The sequence below is a fragment of the Oncorhynchus kisutch genome, linkage group LG24 (assembly GCF_002021735.2).
Source record: "Oncorhynchus kisutch isolate 150728-3 linkage group LG24, Okis_V2, whole genome shotgun sequence".
Classification (NCBI taxonomy): Eukaryota; Metazoa; Chordata; class Actinopteri; order Salmoniformes; family Salmonidae; genus Oncorhynchus; species Oncorhynchus kisutch.
In genome coordinates this window covers 30,054,849-30,074,803 of record NC_034197.2, presented here as the reverse complement: position 1 = coordinate 30,074,803, position 19,955 = coordinate 30,054,849, and the positions used below count along the sequence as shown (strand labels likewise).

General features: G+C 41.0%; 1 protein-coding gene across 3 annotated transcripts; it reads left to right on the top strand.

Moving 5' to 3' along the window:
- Positions 1–4,046: 4,046 nt before the first annotated feature.
- LOC109868918 (YTH domain-containing family protein 1-like) lies at positions 4,047–17,852 on the top strand. Of its 3 annotated transcripts, none has more exons than XM_020458682.2 (6): positions 4,047–4,482; positions 5,196–5,220; positions 11,643–11,722; positions 12,767–14,401; positions 14,865–14,912; positions 15,052–17,852. In XM_020458682.2, the coding sequence occupies exons 1-6, from the start codon at positions 4,456–4,458 to the stop codon at positions 15,079–15,081; spliced, it is 1,845 nt and encodes a 614-aa protein (XP_020314271.1). In that variant the 5' UTR covers positions 4,047–4,455; the 3' UTR covers positions 15,082–17,852. The 3 variants fall into 3 exon arrangements, with proteins under 3 accessions (XP_020314271.1, XP_020314270.1, XP_020314268.1); XM_020458681.2 differs by having other exon boundaries at positions 4,077–4,482; positions 11,643–11,740; positions 12,767–14,392; XM_020458679.2 differs by having other exon boundaries at positions 4,079–4,482; positions 11,643–11,740.
- The last annotated feature ends 2,103 nt before the right edge of the window (positions 17,853–19,955 follow it).

Sequence of the window (19,955 nt, the reverse complement as noted above, 5' to 3'; positions counted from 1 at the left end):
AATAACATTTGATTTGAATTATAAACATCTTCCCTGGCCTTGCCTACATGTCTTACACATCCAATGTAAATCTGTTAGGCAAGGGTTTTTATCTAGATAGCCTAATATTTATTTCGGCATGATTTAGGCCTAGGAAAAATATTGTCTTTGTAGCCTTTAGTATAGGCCTAAATCCCTGTGTCTGAATGGGACTTCTACATGTGTGGTGTCTCACAACAACAGCAACATTTGACTATTTATTGAAATTACTGCCCCTCATTGTACCATGCATCGTACCTGTTTTGCATAAACTTCCCATAAACTGTCACTAGACTCATTCTAACCTGCCAACACTGGTCCACCATGCAGGGCCACTCACTTTTTTGTTTTGTTTTTGTGTTCGATTATTTTAAATGTTTTAATTAACAACAAATCAATACAGAAAGTACATGAGGGAACACAAGTACATACAGACTACATACACTGGACAATCGAGCTGGGGGTACAATATCACATTACAATTACACAAGGACCTTAAGGGACATACATACACTTACAATTCTAACAGCTTTTTTGTTAGTTGAGTATTTAACTGTCTTAAAATACAGTTCCATTTATTTTCGTGTATATGAAATTTGGCCAAAAGAATAATGAAATTAATTACATAAAAATGTTTCAGCATATTTCTATTGTATGTAAAGAATCCAAGCAGTACATCTCTCCACAATAGTGTAAAATCTAAATAAATGTGTTCAATTATAAATCTACTGATGTCTTGCCACAGTTTTCTTACATGAATACAATGCCAAAAAAGATGCAACACTGTTTCTGGGTGGTCATTACAAAAGGAGCTATTTGAGTTGATGTTTTCCTTAAACTTCTTCATATAGTGGTTGGCAGGATTATATTTATGAATCATTTTAAAGGAAACTTCCTTAATTTTGTTAACAAGTAGGTATGTGTGTGGCAACATCCAAACTTTTTTCCAACGGATATTATCAATAAATCTATTCCAATAAGGCATGACATAAGGTATAGATACAACATCCTGCTGAAACAAGGATCGTATTGCTCTGTTGTTGAATGGACCAAAAGAGAAACAAATCTTTCCTACTGATTAGTCAACAGGGTCAATAGAAGGTAGGCTCTGAGGGTCAGGTCTTGACACGTTCCTGAATAACAGAGCAACACCTGAGGGAATGGCATCTAAAACAATTGCAAAATCTTTAGGTGTTACAGGGACCTTGTAAAGTGATAAGAATTCCTTATAACTGAGTAAAAGACCCTCTGCATTTACCAGTTGGCTCACCAATAGGATATTATTTCGGGAACCAATATTCTTAAAACAAAGAAGTATTTTTATACAATATATCCCGATTATTCCATATATAATATCTGTGTGGAGAAAAATGGTGTTTATAAATTAAGGACCATGACAAGAAAACCTGCCGATGAAAAGCAGAAAGTTTCACTGGAATTTTGCCAATATTATAATTACAAAACAACATGAAGTTAAGGCCACCAAAAGTAGAGAAGACATGATGAGGAATAAAATTACAGATAGAAGTGGGTCTTCTTATGAATTGTTTTATCCAATTGATCTTAAAAGTATTATATAAAGTAGTAAAGTCCAGAAAGTCCACCATTCTCATAAGTGTTCATTACAACAGTTTTCCTAATGTAATGGGTACGGTTTCTCCACAGAAAGTTGAAAAGCATCTGGTCTATCTCCTTGCTTATTTTACTGTCAAGATATAAAGATAGTACACCATATGTTAGTCTAGAGATACCTTCGTCTTTGGTTATTAGGACTCTACCTTTTAAAGATAAGTCCCTTTGTAGCCATTGATTTAGCTTCTTCTGGGTATTTTTAATAAGAGGGTTAAAATTTAGTAAGCTTCTAGACTTTTGATCCTTTGTAATGGTTATGCCAATATGTAAGTTCTTCTTTTACTGGAATACCATAATATGAAGGTGTCACACAATCTTTGACAGCTATGAGTTCATATTTATGAATGTTAAGATATAGACCAGACGCTTTGGAAAAGGATTGTATCACATTGATCGATATGGGAATTTGGTTAGCATCTTTCAGAAAAAGTGTAGTATCATCAGCCAGCTGGCTTATAATAATTTCTTTACCAGCTATGGAAATACCTTGTACATGGCTATTATTTAAAGAATTTGCAAGAAGTTGGGTGATTAATAAAAACAGGTACGGGGAGATAGGACAACCTTGCCTAATTCCTCTCTTTAACTCAAATCTAGGTGAGGTGCCACATTTCAATTTAATAGAGCTGTTACCATTTGCATAGAGAGTCTTAATAGCCTTGCAGAAAAAAATCCCAGAAGCCAAGTCTCTCAAGGGAGTGGAAGAGAAACTGATGCTCTACTGTGTGCAAATGCTTTATAAAAATCTCAAAATAATATGAAGCTATCCTCAGTTATTAGGTCTGAGTAGTCAAGTATGTCTAATACTAGTCTGACATTGTTAGAAATATGTCTGTTCCTCATGAAGCCAGACTGTGTTTCATCAATGATTGCATCCAGGACTTCTTTAATTATTTTTGCAAGTAGCAAGGCTAATATCTTACAGGTCATTATTAAGAAGACAAATTGGACGCCAGTTATCGATGAGCAGCACTTCTTTTTTAGGCTTAGGTATCAGTGTTATTCACCCCTGACTCATTGTAGGAGGGAGAACATTGTTTATAATACTCTCTAAAAAATACTTTAAATGGGAAGGGAGCTGCTTGTTCAGAAAATAATTTGTAAAATTCTGATGTAATTCCATCAACACCTGGTGATTTATTGTTCTTTAGATGTTTGATAGACTCTATAATCTCTTCAACTTTGATGGGTTCATCGCACTGTTTAGATTCTTTATCACTGTAGAGTGAACATTATTCAGTGAGTTAAAAAACATATCTGTGGATTCCTGACAGTACGTAGAGCTATATCATTTTCTGTAAAAAAAAATTGCTACAGTATTTAGCCATTAATTTTTGGTCATCTGTAATAACACCATCAATGTTTAATTTATGGATAGTGTTATTTTTAGAGTGAAATTTCTCAAGTCTAAAGAAATAGGATGAATTCTGTTCTCCCTCCTCAATCCATTTTCTCCTAGATCTAATAGAGGCTCCTTCTGCTTTTAATTTATATATATTATCCAGTTTATTTTGTAACTCAATTAGTTCCATCTTCTCCTCCCCCGAGAGGTTGGCTGAGGACCTCTGAGAAAGAGAAGTTATCTTAATGATCACCTTTTCCTCCTCAGCTCTTCTGGTCTTAGCAAGATTACTACCATATTTTCTAAGGTATTTGGACACCTCAAATTTAAAGAGCTCCCAGTTCTTGCAATAAGATTTTCTTCACAAGCCCTTTCCCAAAAGTGTGAGAGCAGATCTTTAACCTCAAATGTAATTATATCATTATTTAATAATGAGCTATTTAGCTTCCAGTAGGATGCTCTGCCAAGGTTAGTATCAGGGGTAAATATTTTGATATCAATGTAAATTACCCTATGGTCTGTGAGGGGAGTAGTACAAATATTTGTAGTAACACACTCACTATCAATCCATTTGGATAAAAGACAACAATCTATTCGGGATTGTCTGTAACCTGTTTTGTTACTCCAAGTGATCTGTCGGCCGGAAACCTCTCTCTCCATATATCAGTAAGATCAAACTTTTCCATAAAAAGTATTAAACCCAAATTCTGATTGGTTGGCCTACCTGGGGGCCATCTATCAGTTGAATTATCCATAGTAATGTTAAAGACCACTCCTATCAATAATAACGAATTGGGAAATTTAGATAACCAATGAAGTATATGTTTCTCTGTAGATTCAAGCAGTTCATCATTCTCATGTTTGGTGTTGTACCCGTAGAAGTTTACAGTAATGAGTAACTGTAACTGATCATAAGACAAATAAAGTGACCAAATGGTTCACATTCCGAGTGTAGAATATTACCACCAAAGGTATTTTTCATTGTAGTGACACCAGCGGATCAGATCCATGGGAAAACCAAATATCGTTGCCCCACTGTGTGCAGGGCCACTCGCCTTTCAAGAAACCCAGTGTCGTTGTCGTAAAGCTCAGTCTAGAACCCGGATGGAACCAATGGGATAGAACAGCCATTGGGGGAAGTGCTGCACGCTAACTGTGTAGGGATCTCTGGAGTGAAAAAAAAGACGTAAAAGATTTAACTGTGGACAGATTGTACCGGATCCAAAAACAATATTCTGTGGAGATCTAGAAATATTATCCCGACTTATTTAAGCTTGGACATTGAATCCGAGCGGACCGGATAAGATACTTGCACTGTGGGAGTTGATCTGGGGATACAAGCAGTGGAAAAACACTTTAGCTAGCCTAGCCAGCTAACTGAGCTAGGAACCATCGAAAACCGGAGCATCAGATACACTGACCTGCTAGGCTCCGTGCGAATCCAGGGACTTGCTTAATGAATTATGTCTGCCACAAGCATTGACCCTCAGGTAACGTTAGGCAGGACGATGCATGTCGCCGTGCAGTAAATATGTTAGCTAGCTAATTAACCTTACTTAGCCAGGTAACGTTAGCTACGTTTCAAACTAATTTAATTGTGCCAGACGGTTTGTTGGCAAGCTAACTAACCGGTTTGTTCAAACGAAGGACGTTTTGCGACGACATATTTGCATAGTTTTACTGTACGATGTTTGAGGGCAAACAAGTAGCTAACGTTAACGTTAAGCAAACTATTTGCTAGCGAAGTAATGTTGGCTAGGTAGCTAACATCTTGCTAACCTGCTAGCTAGCCAACTCTTGTTTAGAAATCAGGGGTTAACTACCCTGATAAACTAATATTTAAATGGATCATTGGTTAACGTTAGCTAGTTAGTTGGCTAAATGGGCGTAGCTAGTTAGTAAGTTAACTAGCTATCTTGCAACGTTACATCGTTGCTTGATGATCTTGTTAGTCATATTTAAGCTATGCGTTTAGCCAAAAAGCTAGCTGACCAACTCATTGATGGGATTTTCCCATGGTGTTACGTAGCTAGCTAGCCAGAACTTTTAGCTAGCCAATGTTAGTCTGATCATGGTTAGACACTTGTCAGCTAGCTAGCCAGCGGATAGGCCCAGTTAGCTAGGTAGGTAATGTATGGTGAAGCTCCCTTTGGCTAACATGCATGTTTTCTTTTATTCCCGGCGTGATCCAATGGGGATGCAGAGATCAAAGGGACAAGCATCTAAAGGTAAGAATCATTGCATTTCACATAGCTAACACGTATCTATCAAATAGGCCTATCTATAACCAAAAGAAAAACAGCCTTATATTTAGCTGCAGTTTTAGGGGGGGAAAAGGTTCTACCTAGTTAGAACCTAAAAGGGGTCTTTGGCTGTCCCGGTGGGATAAGTTTTTGTAGAATCCCTTCGGCGCGGCAGGGTAGCCTAGTGGTTAGAGCGTTGGACTAGTAACCGAAAAGTTGCAAGTTCGAATCCCCGAGCTGACAAGGAACAGGCAGTTAACCCACTGTTCCTAGGTCGTCATTGAAAATAAGAATTTGTTCTTAACTGACTTGCCTAGTAAAATAAAGGTAAAAATTTAATAAATAAAAATAGCCCTATAATGGACTAACGTGTTATGGGAAAGCGAATTGGTTCTGACAGCAAAATTATAATTGTGAATCGATTCTCAATTGCGGTATGGTTCTAGAAACATCAAGCCCTCTACTTTCATATTACATCAAAATAAATTCACAAATGCAAAATATATACTTACTGTAGGCCTATGCTGTTTTAACAGTGTTACAGCCCACAGTATTTGTAGTGCTGAGCAATTAGTGCTTTGAGTTCGGTTTAGTGTCGATCATTAAAAAATAATCACGGATTTCCGTTTGAATTATTACTGTAAACAATAAATGCACAATGCATTAAGTGGGTTGAATGCTATATAACATGTAATGTAGAACAATGAATAAAGGACCGTTGATGGTAGTGACTTCCCTTTACTACTAATTTAAGCAATGAGGCCCGAGGAGATGTGGTATATGGCAAATATACCACGGATAAGGGCTGTTCTTAGGCATGACGCAGCGTGGTGTATTGGCTGGTTACCAAAGTAATTAGAGCAGTAAAAATGTTTTGTCATACCCGTGGTACACGATCTGATATACCACGGCTGTCAGCCAATCAGCATTCAGGTCTCGAACCACCCAGTTTATAATAGATCTTATACCACAGCATTGTTGAAGACTCGTTTCTGATTTGCTTAAAGGGCATTTTAAACTAGATAATGGGACAGTTGGAAAATATATTGGGACAGTTGGAAAAGAGATGGTAGTGACTTCCCGTTACTGCTTATCACTTATTACAAACTGGGGGGTTTGAGCCCTGAATGCTGATTGGCTAACAGTCGTGATATATGAGACCATACACCACAGGTATGACAACATTTTTACTTCTCCAATTACATTGGCAACCAGTTGATAATAGCAATAAGGCACCTCTGGGTTTGTGATATATGGCCAATATACCACAGCTAAGGGCTGTGTCCAGGCACTCCACATTGTATCGTGAATAGGAACAGCCCTTAGCCGTGGTATATTGGCCATATACCATGCCCCTTGGATACTTGTTTCTAATTGGCTAGAAGGGCATTCTAGAATGGACATGAAAACCAGGTAATGGGACAGTTGGAAAAGATATCGGGATACCTTGCAATCATGACACACACCGCTGTGCGTGGCGCAGCGGTCTACGGCGCACTGCATTTCAGTGCTAGACGTGTCACTACAGACCCTGGTTCGATCCTAGGCTGTACCACAACCGGCTGTGATCGGGAGTCTCATAGGGTGGTGAACAATAGGCCCAGCGCCGTCCGGGTTAGGAGAGGGTTTGGACTGGGTAGGCTGTCATTGTAAAATAATAATTTGTTCTTAACTGGCTTGCCTAGATAAATAAAAACATGCAGACCTTACTTTCTGCGAAGTTACAAAGGCTAAACCAACAGCTACACAACTGAAATTGGATACATTGTAAACACAGGTCCATCAAGGAAAACTTAGCTAGCATTGATTTGTTTGTGCAGAGACATATTTTTTGGAGCATCTGATGACCTAGCACGGTGAGTGATGAACATGAATTTCTCTGGTGCCTACTGTTGCCGTCATGACACACGTGGCGCTATGCTGTCAAATCCTCTCATGTTTCTAGTTTCACCAGCTCTTTTCAGCAACATTTTTTAGACTTTTGTCATATTTGCAGTTTGCTAGCAACAAACTATTTATCTAGCTTCTAGCCTAGTATTTGATATGCAATGCGATCTCCTCGCAATGAACAGTTTCAAGTGTCCTGATGAGAAGGCAAACTTTTCTTGTTATGACAGGCAACATTGGGCATTATCATGTCATTGTTATGGATTTATCCTACTGAATATCAATAGAAAACAGCTACTTTGCCGTTATTCTGTCTGCAGAGGTCGTGACTGTGTTAGCTAGCTGTCTAGCAAGCAAGGGACAACAACGTCGCCACAAGCATAGTAACGGAACATAAAGAACGAACGACTGGGTTGCGTCCATAAATATCAAACGAATGACTGGGTCTCTAGCAACCAAAATATGAGAGAATGAATTTGCTTATAGAAATTAAAACTAAAACAAAATGTTTTTCTTTCTACCGGTAAATGTGTGCTTAGTATTTTCTTTGGAAACTGTGGTATAAATGGGATAAACAGCTGAAACAAACGCAACGGAATCAACTTTGCTGTTATTCTGGCTGCAGCAGTCGCTATCATCCAGAAGGCGAGGTCAGTACAGGTGTGTTTGTATATATATATATATCTCACACACACACTCTGGCGTCAACATTGCTCATCCTAATATTTCTTAATTCCATTTTTTTACTTGTAGATTTGTGTGTATTGTTAGATACTACGGCACTGTTGGAGCTAGGAACCAGCATTTCGCTACAGACGCAATAACATCTGCTAAATATGTGTATGCGACAAACGTCTGGGTTGCATAAATATCGAACTAATCAAACGAAGGACTGGGTCACGTCTCTAGCAACCAAAAGATGAGTAGGAATTTGTTTCTAAAAATGAAATAATCAACAAATATCAGTATTTCTACCGTTTGTGTTAGAGGTCGACCGATTTTATGATTTTTCAACGCCGGTACCGATTTATTGGAGGACCAAAAAAAGACGATGCCGATTTTTATATATATTTGTAATAATGACAGTTACAACAATACTGAATGAACAGTGAACACTTTTATTTTAACTTAATATAATACATCAAATCTATTTATTCTCAAATAATTAAACATGTTCAATTTGGTTTCAATAATGCAAAAACACATTGTTGGAGAAGAAAGTAAAAGTGCAATATGTGCTATGTAAAAAAGCTAGCGAGTTCCTTGCTCAGAACATGAGAACATATGAAAGCTGGTGGTTCCTTTTAACATGAGTCTTCAATATTCCCAGTTAAGACGTTTTAGGTTGTAGTTATTATAGGACTATTTCTCTATACCATTTGTATTTCATATACCTCAACTTTTGGATGTTCTTATAGGCACTTTAGGCTGGCAATACTAATCTCGGGAGTTGATAGGCTTGAAGTCATAAACCGTGGTGTGCTTCAAGCATCGCAAAGAGCTGCTGGCAAATGCAGGAAAGTGCTGTTAGAATGAATGCTTACGAGCCTGCTGCTGCCTACCACCGCTCAGTCAGACTGCTCTATCAAATATCAAATCATAGACTTAATTATAAAAAACACACAGAAATATGAACCTTTGTTCATTAATATGGTCAAATCCGTAATCTATCATTTCGAAAACTGTTTATTATTTTAGTGAAATACGGAACCGTTACGTATTTTATCTAACGGGTGGCATCCCTAAGTCTAATTATTGCTGTTACATTGCACAACCTTCAATGTTATGTCATAATTATGTACAATTCTGGCAAATTAATTACGGTCTTTGTTAGGAAGAAATGGTCTTCACACAGTTCGGAACGAGCCAGGCGACCCAAACTGCTGCATATACCCTGATTCTGCTTAGACATGAACACGAGAAGTGACACAATTTCAGGCACCGCATTGATTATATGCAATGCAGGACAAGCTAGTTAAACTAGTAATATCATCAACCATGTGTAGTTAGTTTTTTTTTTTATAAGATAGGTTTAATGCTCGCTAGCAACTTACCATGGCTCCTTACTGCACTCGTGTAACAGGTGGTCAGCCTGCCACGCAGTCTCCTCGTGGATTGCAATATAATCAGCGTCCAGAAATGCCGATTACCAATTGTTATGAAAACTTGAAATTGGCCCTAATTAATCTGTTGACCTCTAGTTTGTGTGCTTTCACATTGTTTTCTTTGGCAACTGTGGTATAAGTGGGATAAACACTTCTGTTCTGTACATTACCTTGGAAAAATGAACTCTGCTTTGCCTCGTCCCACTGCATCGTCCATTATTTCCAAGGTAATGTACAGAACGTTGGCGTTTATCCCCTACTTAACCATTTATTTACTTTCAAATATTTCACTTGTGTATATTACATTTGTTTTATTTGATGACTTTCATTCCAATTAATCTCAGAGCTGCTGTGTGACAATAACAATTGTAGTGTTCAAAGTAAATACGGGCATACTTATGACTCCTGAATACCAACTATAAATCACTTAGATCATGTATTATCAGGTAGAGAGACCCTCTCGATTGTGCATCTTCTGCCTCTTCCATCCCTCTCCGTGTCAGCCCCACACAGACCGGATAAGTAGGCACGCAATGGATTATGGTCATTGTACCTAATTACCATGTTTTCTGCGCTAAACTGTTGAATATTGGCCTGTTGGAAATTATAACTCTATATTACATCGCACAATGGGCTTGATCCGATTTATCTCTAGAGAAACTGTGTATTGAGTTCACAGAAAAACCCTGAATGAAATGGAATTTAAATAATTGAACTTACATTGGTAAATTAGTTGTATAAAAACCCAAAATAACCAACATTTCGTTTTAATCCCTCTGCACTGTTTTTCAGTGACAACATGTTTGTGGCATCTGTCTTCTGTTTATGAACAGGTGTTCGGAGGGGAACACCTGATAGCTAATTAGAACAGGTTGTCTACTATCTTCCATCTGTTTTCTGTAAACAAGCAGTGTTACATGGAGATATGGCTGTGTAGGAACCCTAACCCTATAAATGTGTGTAGCAAAACCGGACCACAAGCAATGCGTGGCTCTTAACAAAAGCCTCTCACCTTTTAGCCAGGCACATTTCTATGGCAACGAGTCCTCTGGGGCAGGCTAACTCACGGCTATCTCCGCTTAGCCTGAATTAAATGACTGAGCCACGAGTTGAGGATCAATAAAATCAGATTCCCTCCATCTTGCAAAGGACAACTGATTTTAAATATTTTAATAATAAAACATTGTTGGTATTTTAACATTATCACATTACACATTTAGTAATGACAGAATGCATTTGTGACTTCATGCACAGTAACACTTTTGTATGACTTAAAACAATTATTTAATCGATACGAGTGGGGGGAAAAGGTGCATGTGGTTGTGCATTGATAAGCACACCGAAGTCAGCATGAACGATATGTTAAAAAATATAAAAGCCTGATTTAATGTTTCAGCATTGTCTCAATGAAGAGTTTGTTGTTCAACTAGGTATGTGTGACATGCACGCACAGTTACAGGCCTGCTAGAGTTAGCAGCAGGCGGAAGACATCCACTCTCATAGTACGGGTGAAGCCTGAGCTGGAATCTGAAGCTGGTTAGCTTTAGAAAACCCAGAGTAGATCTAGCTTGCTTTGTAGGATAGCCCTCAGGAACCCACAAGGACAGCCCAATAACCTTTTTTGAACTTTTAGAGTAGCTAGCTACTTGGGGTAAATTTTTGATCTGCGCTGGTGGTCTCTAGTCCCCTGCACACGTTTACAGCTTCACCTCACGGGACACCTATCTGATCTAGATAGTCTCTTCAGCTAGGCCTACACTATCTAGCCTGGTACCTTTTGCATGTCAGTTAGCTAAACAATAGTCAACAGCCTATTCTACATTTGTTTGCCATAGATTATTGGTGGAAGTTGTTGTGCACAATTCCAGCTGATTTATTAGCTAACATTTTGCCATACTTTCTGGGTGAGTTGACTTTGACATACAAACTTAGACTGCACACCAGATATTATTCAGAATATATGTATGCAAACCAGCCTCAAATTCTCTACACACGCACATTTTAGTGACTCACTGATCATTCACTGCTGGTAGGCTGTGACGTTGATTGGTGTTGACTAGCCTTTAATTGTGTGTTAGACATTGAGGCAGTGACACACGGCACAGGCCTTGACTCATACAGACACTGCTGGAGGGGTGTAGGTCACTGCCTGATTCACTTCCAGGATACGACGGGTCTCCTAGCAAGTGCCAGGTGGCTGTCAGTCATATCACGATGATGCAGGCAGGTTATTTGTGGAGGATGACACCACACGCGCATGCTGAGTGTCAGTGTTAAGGCTGACTACTAAGCACACTTCCAAATGCCCTTCACTGAACTGACAGTGCATTGCCACTCACCTGTTATTGTTGAGATAGAAATCATTCCTGATTTTTCTTTTTGCCAAAAATCCTAACTCCTGTGTTGTCGTTTCAGTGCAAAATGGTTCGCTGCATCAGAAGGAGACTGTCCACGACAATGACTTTGAGCCGTACCTCACTGGCCAATCAACCCAGGTGCGTGACTGGCCGCAGGTGATAATGCTAACCAGTCTTTCATGGGATAATGTTTACATTTTCTTATTATTCAATTCTGAATTTACATGACGGGGGTGGCAGTTTGTGTGTTGAAGCTGCAGTTGGAAGAGTTGGGCTCCATTTGTATCAGACTGATTTTAAGTGATGGGTTATTAAAGCTCTTTATATCAAGGTTTCAGATTTCCCCAACATAGGCTAGGTCCCTCATATTCAAATCTGGGACTCAAAGACAGTTCCACTGCTTTTTCCCATTGTTCCCTCTAATCAGGGACTTATTCAGTCCTGGGACACCAGGTGGGTAGAATTATTATCAGGTAGAACAGAAAAGCAGCTGTCCTCAGGACCTGGTAGGGTAAGAGTTGAATATACCTGGGCTAGGGCTAGATTTTCAAGTTGCTTTTCAGTGGATCAAAATTCTCAGATGTTTCCAGAAGAAAGCTCAGGGTCAGGTATTGCATATTAAGATTGAAGTGTCTTGAAAGCCTTAGAAAGATGGAATTTCTCTATGCCCAAATGACCGCTGACATTATTTCCTCACATGAATCCTAATGGAATGTAATTGTCACCTAGCTTTTCACTTAGTAGAGGGCAAGACGGTTGATATGCAGAAGATGATAGCGTTTTACATTTTTATTTTTAGTTGCTAAATGTGGCCTTCTAACTTGTACCCTCTATTCTCTATTAGTTTTTCATTTAAAATGGATGCCAGAAATATCTCATGACCTTGTCTGTTGAAGGGTGATAGATTGTTTCCAGTGAGGGCCTCCTTTTGCTCCTCTCACAGAACAAATCTGCCTTTGCAAAATTACATTTTTGGTATTACTTTCTCATCATTTCTCATCATGCATTCTTTTAACCCCCCAGTTTTGGCCTTCTGGGTCCATGTTCTTTCCATTTACTAGCTGAGTATTTTGTGATTAACTGTTTATTAGTGCTGCATAATGTGAAGCAAACACCAAAAGACTAATGAAACTACTTTTTACATAACGGGTATAGATTATTGTAATTGTTCTACCTCCACAGAACAGCAGCTACCAGTCCATGACCGACCCCTACCTGTCCAGCTACTACGCCCCCTCCATCGGCTTCCCCTACCCCCTCAGTGAGGCCCCCTGGTCCACCGGTGGAGACCCCCCAATCCCTTACCTCACCCCCTACGGACCCTTGAGCAATGGAGACCACCACTTCATGCCCGACACCGTGTTTGGCCAGCCTGGAGGGCTTGGCAGCAGCATCTACCCCCACCGCTTTAACTTTTTCCCTGAGAACCCAACCTTCTCCGCCTGGGGCACCAGTGGCTCCCAGGGCCAGCAGACTCAGAGCTCAGCCTACGGTGGCAGCTATAGCTACCCTCCCAGCTCCCTGGGTGGCACACTGGTGCCTGACGGCCAGACAGGCTTCCATAGCGACACCCTCAACAAGGCCCCTGGCATGAACAGCCTGGAGCAGGGCATGGTGGGCCTGAAGATCGGTGGTGACCTCACAGGCCAGGGGTCAGGAATCAAGGCTGTGGGCTCTGTGATTGGTGGACCGCCGGTCGTGGCACAGGGGAACGGGGGTACGTCCATCGGTATGCCCCCGCCGAAGCCCGCCTCCTGGGCGGCCATCGCTAGTAAGCCGGCCAAACCGCAGCAGCTGAAGTCCAAGGTGAAACCAGGCATGCCCAGCCCTGGGGGAACCCTGCCCCCTCCGCCCATCAAACACAACATGGACATTGGCACTTGGGACAACAAGGGGCCTATGAATAAAGTGGCCCAAGCCCCCATGCAGCAGCAGCAGGCTATGAGCATGCCCCATGGCCACCCCATGCAGCCCCAGACCCCCATGCAGCAGAACCCCATGCAGCCCCCTCCCCAGTCCCTGCTGCAGCAGCAAATGCAGCCCATGGCCTTACACCACCAGCACCCTCCTCAACCCTACCAACACCAGACCCAACCCCCACATCCCCAGACCCGCTGGGTCGCCCCGCGCAACCGTAACCTTGGATACGGACAAGGAGGGGCCGGCATGGACGGTAGCAGTATGATTGGCATAGTCAGCGGGGGTAATGGCGGTCCCCCTGGTTCTGCCGGTATGGTCCCTGGTGGAGTGGAGAACCACCCGGTGTTGGAGAAGCTGCGTGCTGCCCACAGCTACAACCCCAGGGTGTTTGAGTGGAACCTGAAGAACGGCCGTGTGTTCATCATCAAGAGCTACTCTGAGGACGACATCCACCGTTCCATCAAGTATTCCATCTGGTGCAGCACCGAGCACGGCAACAAGCGCCTGGATGGGGCCTTCCGCAGCCTCAACGGCAAAGGACCCGTTTACCTGCTGTTCAGCGTCAACGGCAGTGGCCACTTCTGCGGCGTGGCCGAGATGCGCTCGTCCGTGGACTACGGGACCAGTGCCGGCGTGTGGGCGCAGGACAAGTGGAAGGGCAAGTTTGACGTGGACTGGCTGTTTGTTAAGGACGTGCCCAACAGCCAGCTGCGCCACATCCGCTTGGAGAACAACGACAACAAGCCGGTGACCAACTCCCGGGACACTCAGGAGGTCCCTCTGGAGAAGGCCAAGCAGGTGATGAAGATCATCGTGGGCTTCAAGCACACCACCTCCATCTTCGACGACTTCTCTCACTATGAGAAGAGGCAGGAGGAAGAGGAGGAGGTACGCAAGGTGTGTTAGATACACTTGTCTTGTTAAATCCTGTCCATCCACTCCTAGGCTTTATGGATGCTAAAGAACCTGCCTCCCAGAAGTGTTTGTTTCAAATACAATCCTTTGTTGTTGGTAAACATTTGATTGACATTAGTTATCATCTTGGTGAATATGAAGATGGAATGTCATCGGTACATAGAACAGGGATCTCAACCCTGTTCCTGGAGTGCTACCGTCTTGGAGCTTTTCACTACAAACCCAGTTGTAACTAACCTGATTTTAAGTTCATCAACCAGCTAATTGTTAGCATCGGGTGCTCTAGATTAGGGTTGGATGGAAAACCTACAGGACGGTAGCTCTCTAGGAACAGGTTTGGAGAGCCCTGATATAGAGCCTATCATTTCATAGCCCTCTTCATAAGAGGTTACTGTGTGTGTGTGCTTAACTGACTTCTCTTCTCTCCTTGTACTCCTGCTGTCAGACCTTTGAGCCGCCTGCACCCATCCAGAACCGTTCTCGGCTGGAACAGGTACATGTCCAGTTTCTGTCTCTCAACAGGAATCTGACATTACTGTTATGATGACGAGGGGTGGAAGGAGCATTTTGGACACTGATGTTTCGATTGTGTTTTTCTATGTTATTCATGTCCTTCTCTTGTCTCCCCACAGGAGCGCCAAAACAGGAGTAAACAGCAGTAGAAGACATTTATCCTTGGCTTGATCAACAGTTACACTAGGACATTCGATTTAAGAGACAGAATCATTCAGAAATTATATTTTAAAAAAATTAAAATATTTTTTTTCCTATTTAATCCTGGTGAATTTCTGCCACCGCCGTGGAGACTTGTGCTTTCCGGCCCCAGGTACCACCCATCACCTCTTGTGCAGGGATAACAAGCTGAGTTCATGTATTACCTAGCCACCACCGTGGAGACTTGTGCTTTCCGGCCCCAGGTACCACCCATCACCTCTTGTGCAGGGATAACAAGCTGAGTTCATGTATTACCTAGCCACCACCATCACATTGTTTTAGTTCTGATTGACTTTGTTTTTTTACGTTCTCTCCCATATACTCTTTCTCGTCAGACTGGATTTGTTTTTGACCTCTCCTGGCCCCTCCCTAATAACTCTTCCTGGATTTGTTTTTGACCTCTCCTGGCCCCTCCCTAATAACTCTTCCTGGAATTGAATCAGGGTTTGACAGCACCAAGGAGAAGAGAGAATATCTGCCACTTTATATTTCTGTACAATCAGGAACTGCCGTGTCCTGCCCCTGTTTGTCCATTGGGGGGCGGTGTTGCCATCCTTCAGAGGTTTAACTGTGCCAACAGGGTTGGAGGATCCCAAAGGCAAAAAATGTTCGGACTTAGAACTGTGTGTGATAATGAGACTTCAGCGGTTTATCTATTTTTCATTCAAGATCAACAAAGTCTATATTTTATGGCTTACTACTGACAATTTTCAGTTCAGAAAGATGATTTTTCTGGAGCCTTAATATTTTGTTTTCTAGTTATTGATGACTTGTCAAAAGAATCTTTAACTGACAGTGCTGGAGAAATCAGGGATAGTCTGAAGTCAGACTTGGGACATTTCAAAGGAGGAAGTGTGCAAAGGCCTCTGGGAAGGAAGTAACTGATGGGTGTCCTCCACGACGATGGAGCTCTCACCATCTGAATTGAAAATTATACTATTTTACATCCCTAACACCCTTCCACTTTGTTTTGATAAATGGCATTTGTCTTGAAGAAGTTGTGTCATTATCAGGAGATTATGTTCACGTACTCAAGCCAGTCTGAGAGAAATGTAGCATTCACCATTTTAAATGAATTATTTTATAGTTGGAATGATGTGCTGTAACTGCTACATATGAATGAATTGTTTCTCTATTTGGAAAAATCACTTGGGTTAATTATCTGTTCATCATAATTCTGTCTTAATCTGTTGTTTTGTTTGACTTTCTTCTCAAAATGTGTTTTTTCTGTAAATCTCATGTTCTTGTTAATGCTATGTTAACTTAGGAGCCTGTAGTCATGGAGATGACCTGAAATGAGCAACTGATTTACTATCAAGAGTAAGAAAACAAATAAGAACTAAATATGGTTTCTGTGTTTTTTGTTGGTCAAAGTCATTGAAAATAAGTCAGTGGTATCAGGAATTATCTATCCATCAAGATTGATTGGTGGTTGAACATTGAATGATAAACAATTATCCCAATTATCCCTAATTAATAGCCCACAGTGTGCAATCATGCAGGCTGCAATCACAGTTTGGTAACCTTGATTACATTGTGGTTAAACACTATACAACCCTTTTAAGTAATGGTTGGCACAACGATTTCTTTCTAGTACAGTTCCTTTATTGACAGTACAGCAGTATTTCCTTTGTTCTCTTACTGATCTCAGACATGCTGGATTCGCATTCTGCACAGAGAGACTGGGTAGAAACTGTTCTGTGTGCCATTCAGTCCACTCTCTAGTGTTGTAGGTTTATTCTGACTTGAGCATTAAACCTGGAATTCTGTGACATCACAGTGTGTGTGAGCAAGAGAGAGACGTGGATGTGAATGCTGTCCCTCGCTGTTACTGCACATCAGTGGAGGAGCTATAGGAGGATGGGCTCATTGTAGTGGCTGGAATTAAATAACTGGAACGGAGTCCAACGTGGTTTCAATATGTTTGATATCGTTCTATTGATTCCATTCCAGCCATTACAATGAGCCTGTCCTCCTATGGCTCCTCCCACCAGCCTCCATTGCTGTACATGAGTGTGAACCCACATCTTTTGTGTTCATGGAGATGTAACAGCGTTGTTTCTTGCCATGTGCCTGGATCAGTTCCAGACTTGCTGGATGTTTGTGTATCACCACAGCCCAGTCTCAGATGTTGCGTAGCTGCTCTTTTCCCTGGCCGGTGTAGTGTAGCCCCTGTATGTCTGGAGACATGACCTTTGACTTCGTACAGGGGACGTCCGGGTGCATCTCAATAGTCTAAAGTGGCTTCCTTCCTCTCCTCCATCTGCAGTAATGTGAAAACGGAGTTAAAGCCATATGGGGTGGATAATTTCTATGGTGTCTAAGTTGTTTTTCACACCAGTATAGATGAAGGAAAGGAGACAAGTGGAGGAAGCCACTTTAGATTATAGACATTGCTGTTTTTCTTTCGGTCAAGAAGCATGAAATGGATGTGATGCCTATAGTTCAGGACTTACATGCACGTGTCGAGTTGTTTGCTGCAATAGAGGGCCATGTGTATGGTTCTAAAATAAAGGATATGTCTACTACACTAAAGGAATAATGACGTGATATAAAACAAATATTAATACAATGAATTATTGTATAGACTTGCAAGTAAACCACTTTAGCTCTATCAGTGGATCAACCTGTAAGGTTTTGAAAGCTCTATCTTGGTTTATTATATTTTTTCCTTTAGAAAAAATCAAGCCTTAATAAACTGTATATTTAGCAACAATCACTTTGTCTTAATCTCGTCATTACTGTTGATCATTCTGAAAACACTACTTCTGTTAACTTGACAGTGATTCTGTTTTGTTTTTCCTTCCATGTTCCAGAAAGGTCTTCAGGGGACGGTTTTTCAAAAGTTATCCGATTGCCACTATCGGATAGTATTAAATGTTAGAATTGAGTTGTTTGAAAACGTAAGAATGGGATTCTGATCTGCCGGATAAGGATGTGGTAATCCAATCTGACCTTTAATCAGGGAATGTAAGAATGGGATTCTGATCTGCCGGATAAGGATGTGGTAATCCAATCTGACCTTTAATCAGGGAATGTAGGAATAGGATTCTGATCTGCCGGATAAGGATGTGGTAATCCAATCTGACCTTTAATCAGGGAATGTAAGAATAGGATTCTGATCTGCCGGATAAGGATGTGGTAATCCAATCTGACCTTTAATCAGGGAATGTAAGAATAGGATTCTGATCTGCCGGATAAGGATGTGGTAATCCAATCTGACCTTTAATCAGGGAATGTAGGAATAGGATTCTGATCTGCCGGATAAGGATGTGGTAATCCAATCTGACCTTTAATCAGGGAATGTAAGAATAGGATTCTGATCTGCCGGATAAGGATGTGGTAATCCAATCTGACCTTTAATCGGGGAATGTAGGTCATTTTGCATTTTTCTAAACTCGAAGGTAGTGGTTAGGATAGTTTCCATCCCACAAATCTGGATTATCTTCATCCCACTAGAAAGTTGGATTCAGATTGGATTTAGAAAGGTGAAAGGCACTACAACCAAGAAATGTCAATGTAACTAAGGTGAGGAGGTTTAAAAAATGTTCTTACATCTGAAAACCAAAGGTTCATTATGTTAAATTGACTACAGTACAGGTATGTGGTAAATTGTTATATTGACAAGTGGCAAATAAATTAATCTAATTATAAGTGATATGCAGGCTCTTATTTTTAATCAAGTTACCTTTATTCATGTGTACTGAACAAAAATACTGTATAAATGCAACATGCAAACATTTTGAAGATTGGACTGAGTTACAGTTCATATAAGGAAATCAGTCCATTTTAATCAATTCATTAGGCCCTAATCTATAGATCTCACATGACTAGGCATGGGTGCAGCCGTGGGTGGGCCTTGGAGTGCATAGGCACACCCACTTGGCAGCCAGGCCCAGCCAATCAGAATGAGTTTTTCTCCACAAATGGGATTTATTACAGACAGAAATACTCCTCAGCCTCCCACCCACCCTCAGACCATTCTGCAGGTGAAGAAGCCGGATGTGGAGGTCCTGGGCTCGTGGTCTGTGGTTGTGAGGCCGGTTGGACAGTCTGTCAAATTCTCTAAAACAACATTGGAGGTGGCTTATGGTAGAGAAATTAACATTCAATTATCTGGCAACAGCTCTGGTGGAAATTATTGCAATCAGCATGCCAATTGAATGCTCCCTCAAAACCTGAGAAATCTGTGGCGTTGTGCTGTGTGACAAAACTACACATTTTATAGTGACCTTTTATTGTCCCCAGCACAAGGTGCACCTGTGAAATTATCATGCTGTTTAATAATCATCTTGATATGCCATACCTGTCAGGTGGATGGAAAATCTTGGCAAAGGAGAAATGCTCACTAACAGGGATGTAAACAAATGTGTGCACAAAATGTGAGAGAAATAAGCTTTTTGTGCGTATGGAACATTTCTGGGATTTTTTATTTCAGCTCATGAAACACTTTACATGTTGTGTTTATATTTTTGTTCACTGTCGTTTACTCCTTTCTGTTTCCCTATGACAGTGTAGAAGTAGTACCGCAACCTGTCCAATAGATAGTACGGTGGAGGCCTGTTCAAAGCACTGAAAATCTGGATTCTGTGATATTGTGGTAGCTGGATCAGAATGATCCTATTATTTTCTGAAAAAACAGCTCAAAAACGGACAGATTGATATAATCCCGATAGAAAAAAGAGGATTATAGAATCCGTCTCTGATCCCCCCCCCCCCTTTTGAAACCTGACCCACACACATACATGTAACTGCCAAAATAATGGAAGCACTTGAGTAAATGAGGGATACAAAGTCAATTGAAAGCAGGTGCTTCCACACA

Excerpts from the sequence above, each read along its gene's own strand:
- LOC109868918 (XM_020458679.2), top strand. The coding sequence starts at position 4,456 with ATGTCTGCCACAAGCATTGACCCTCAG. Across the intron at positions 4,483-5,195 it reads CCACAAGCATTGACCCTCAG|AGATCAAAGGGACAAGCATC; the intron begins GTAACGTTAGGC and ends ATGGGGATGCAG. Across the intron at positions 14,913-15,051 it reads ACCGTTCTCGGCTGGAACAG|GAGCGCCAAAACAGGAGTAA; the intron begins GTACATGTCCAG and ends GTCTCCCCACAG.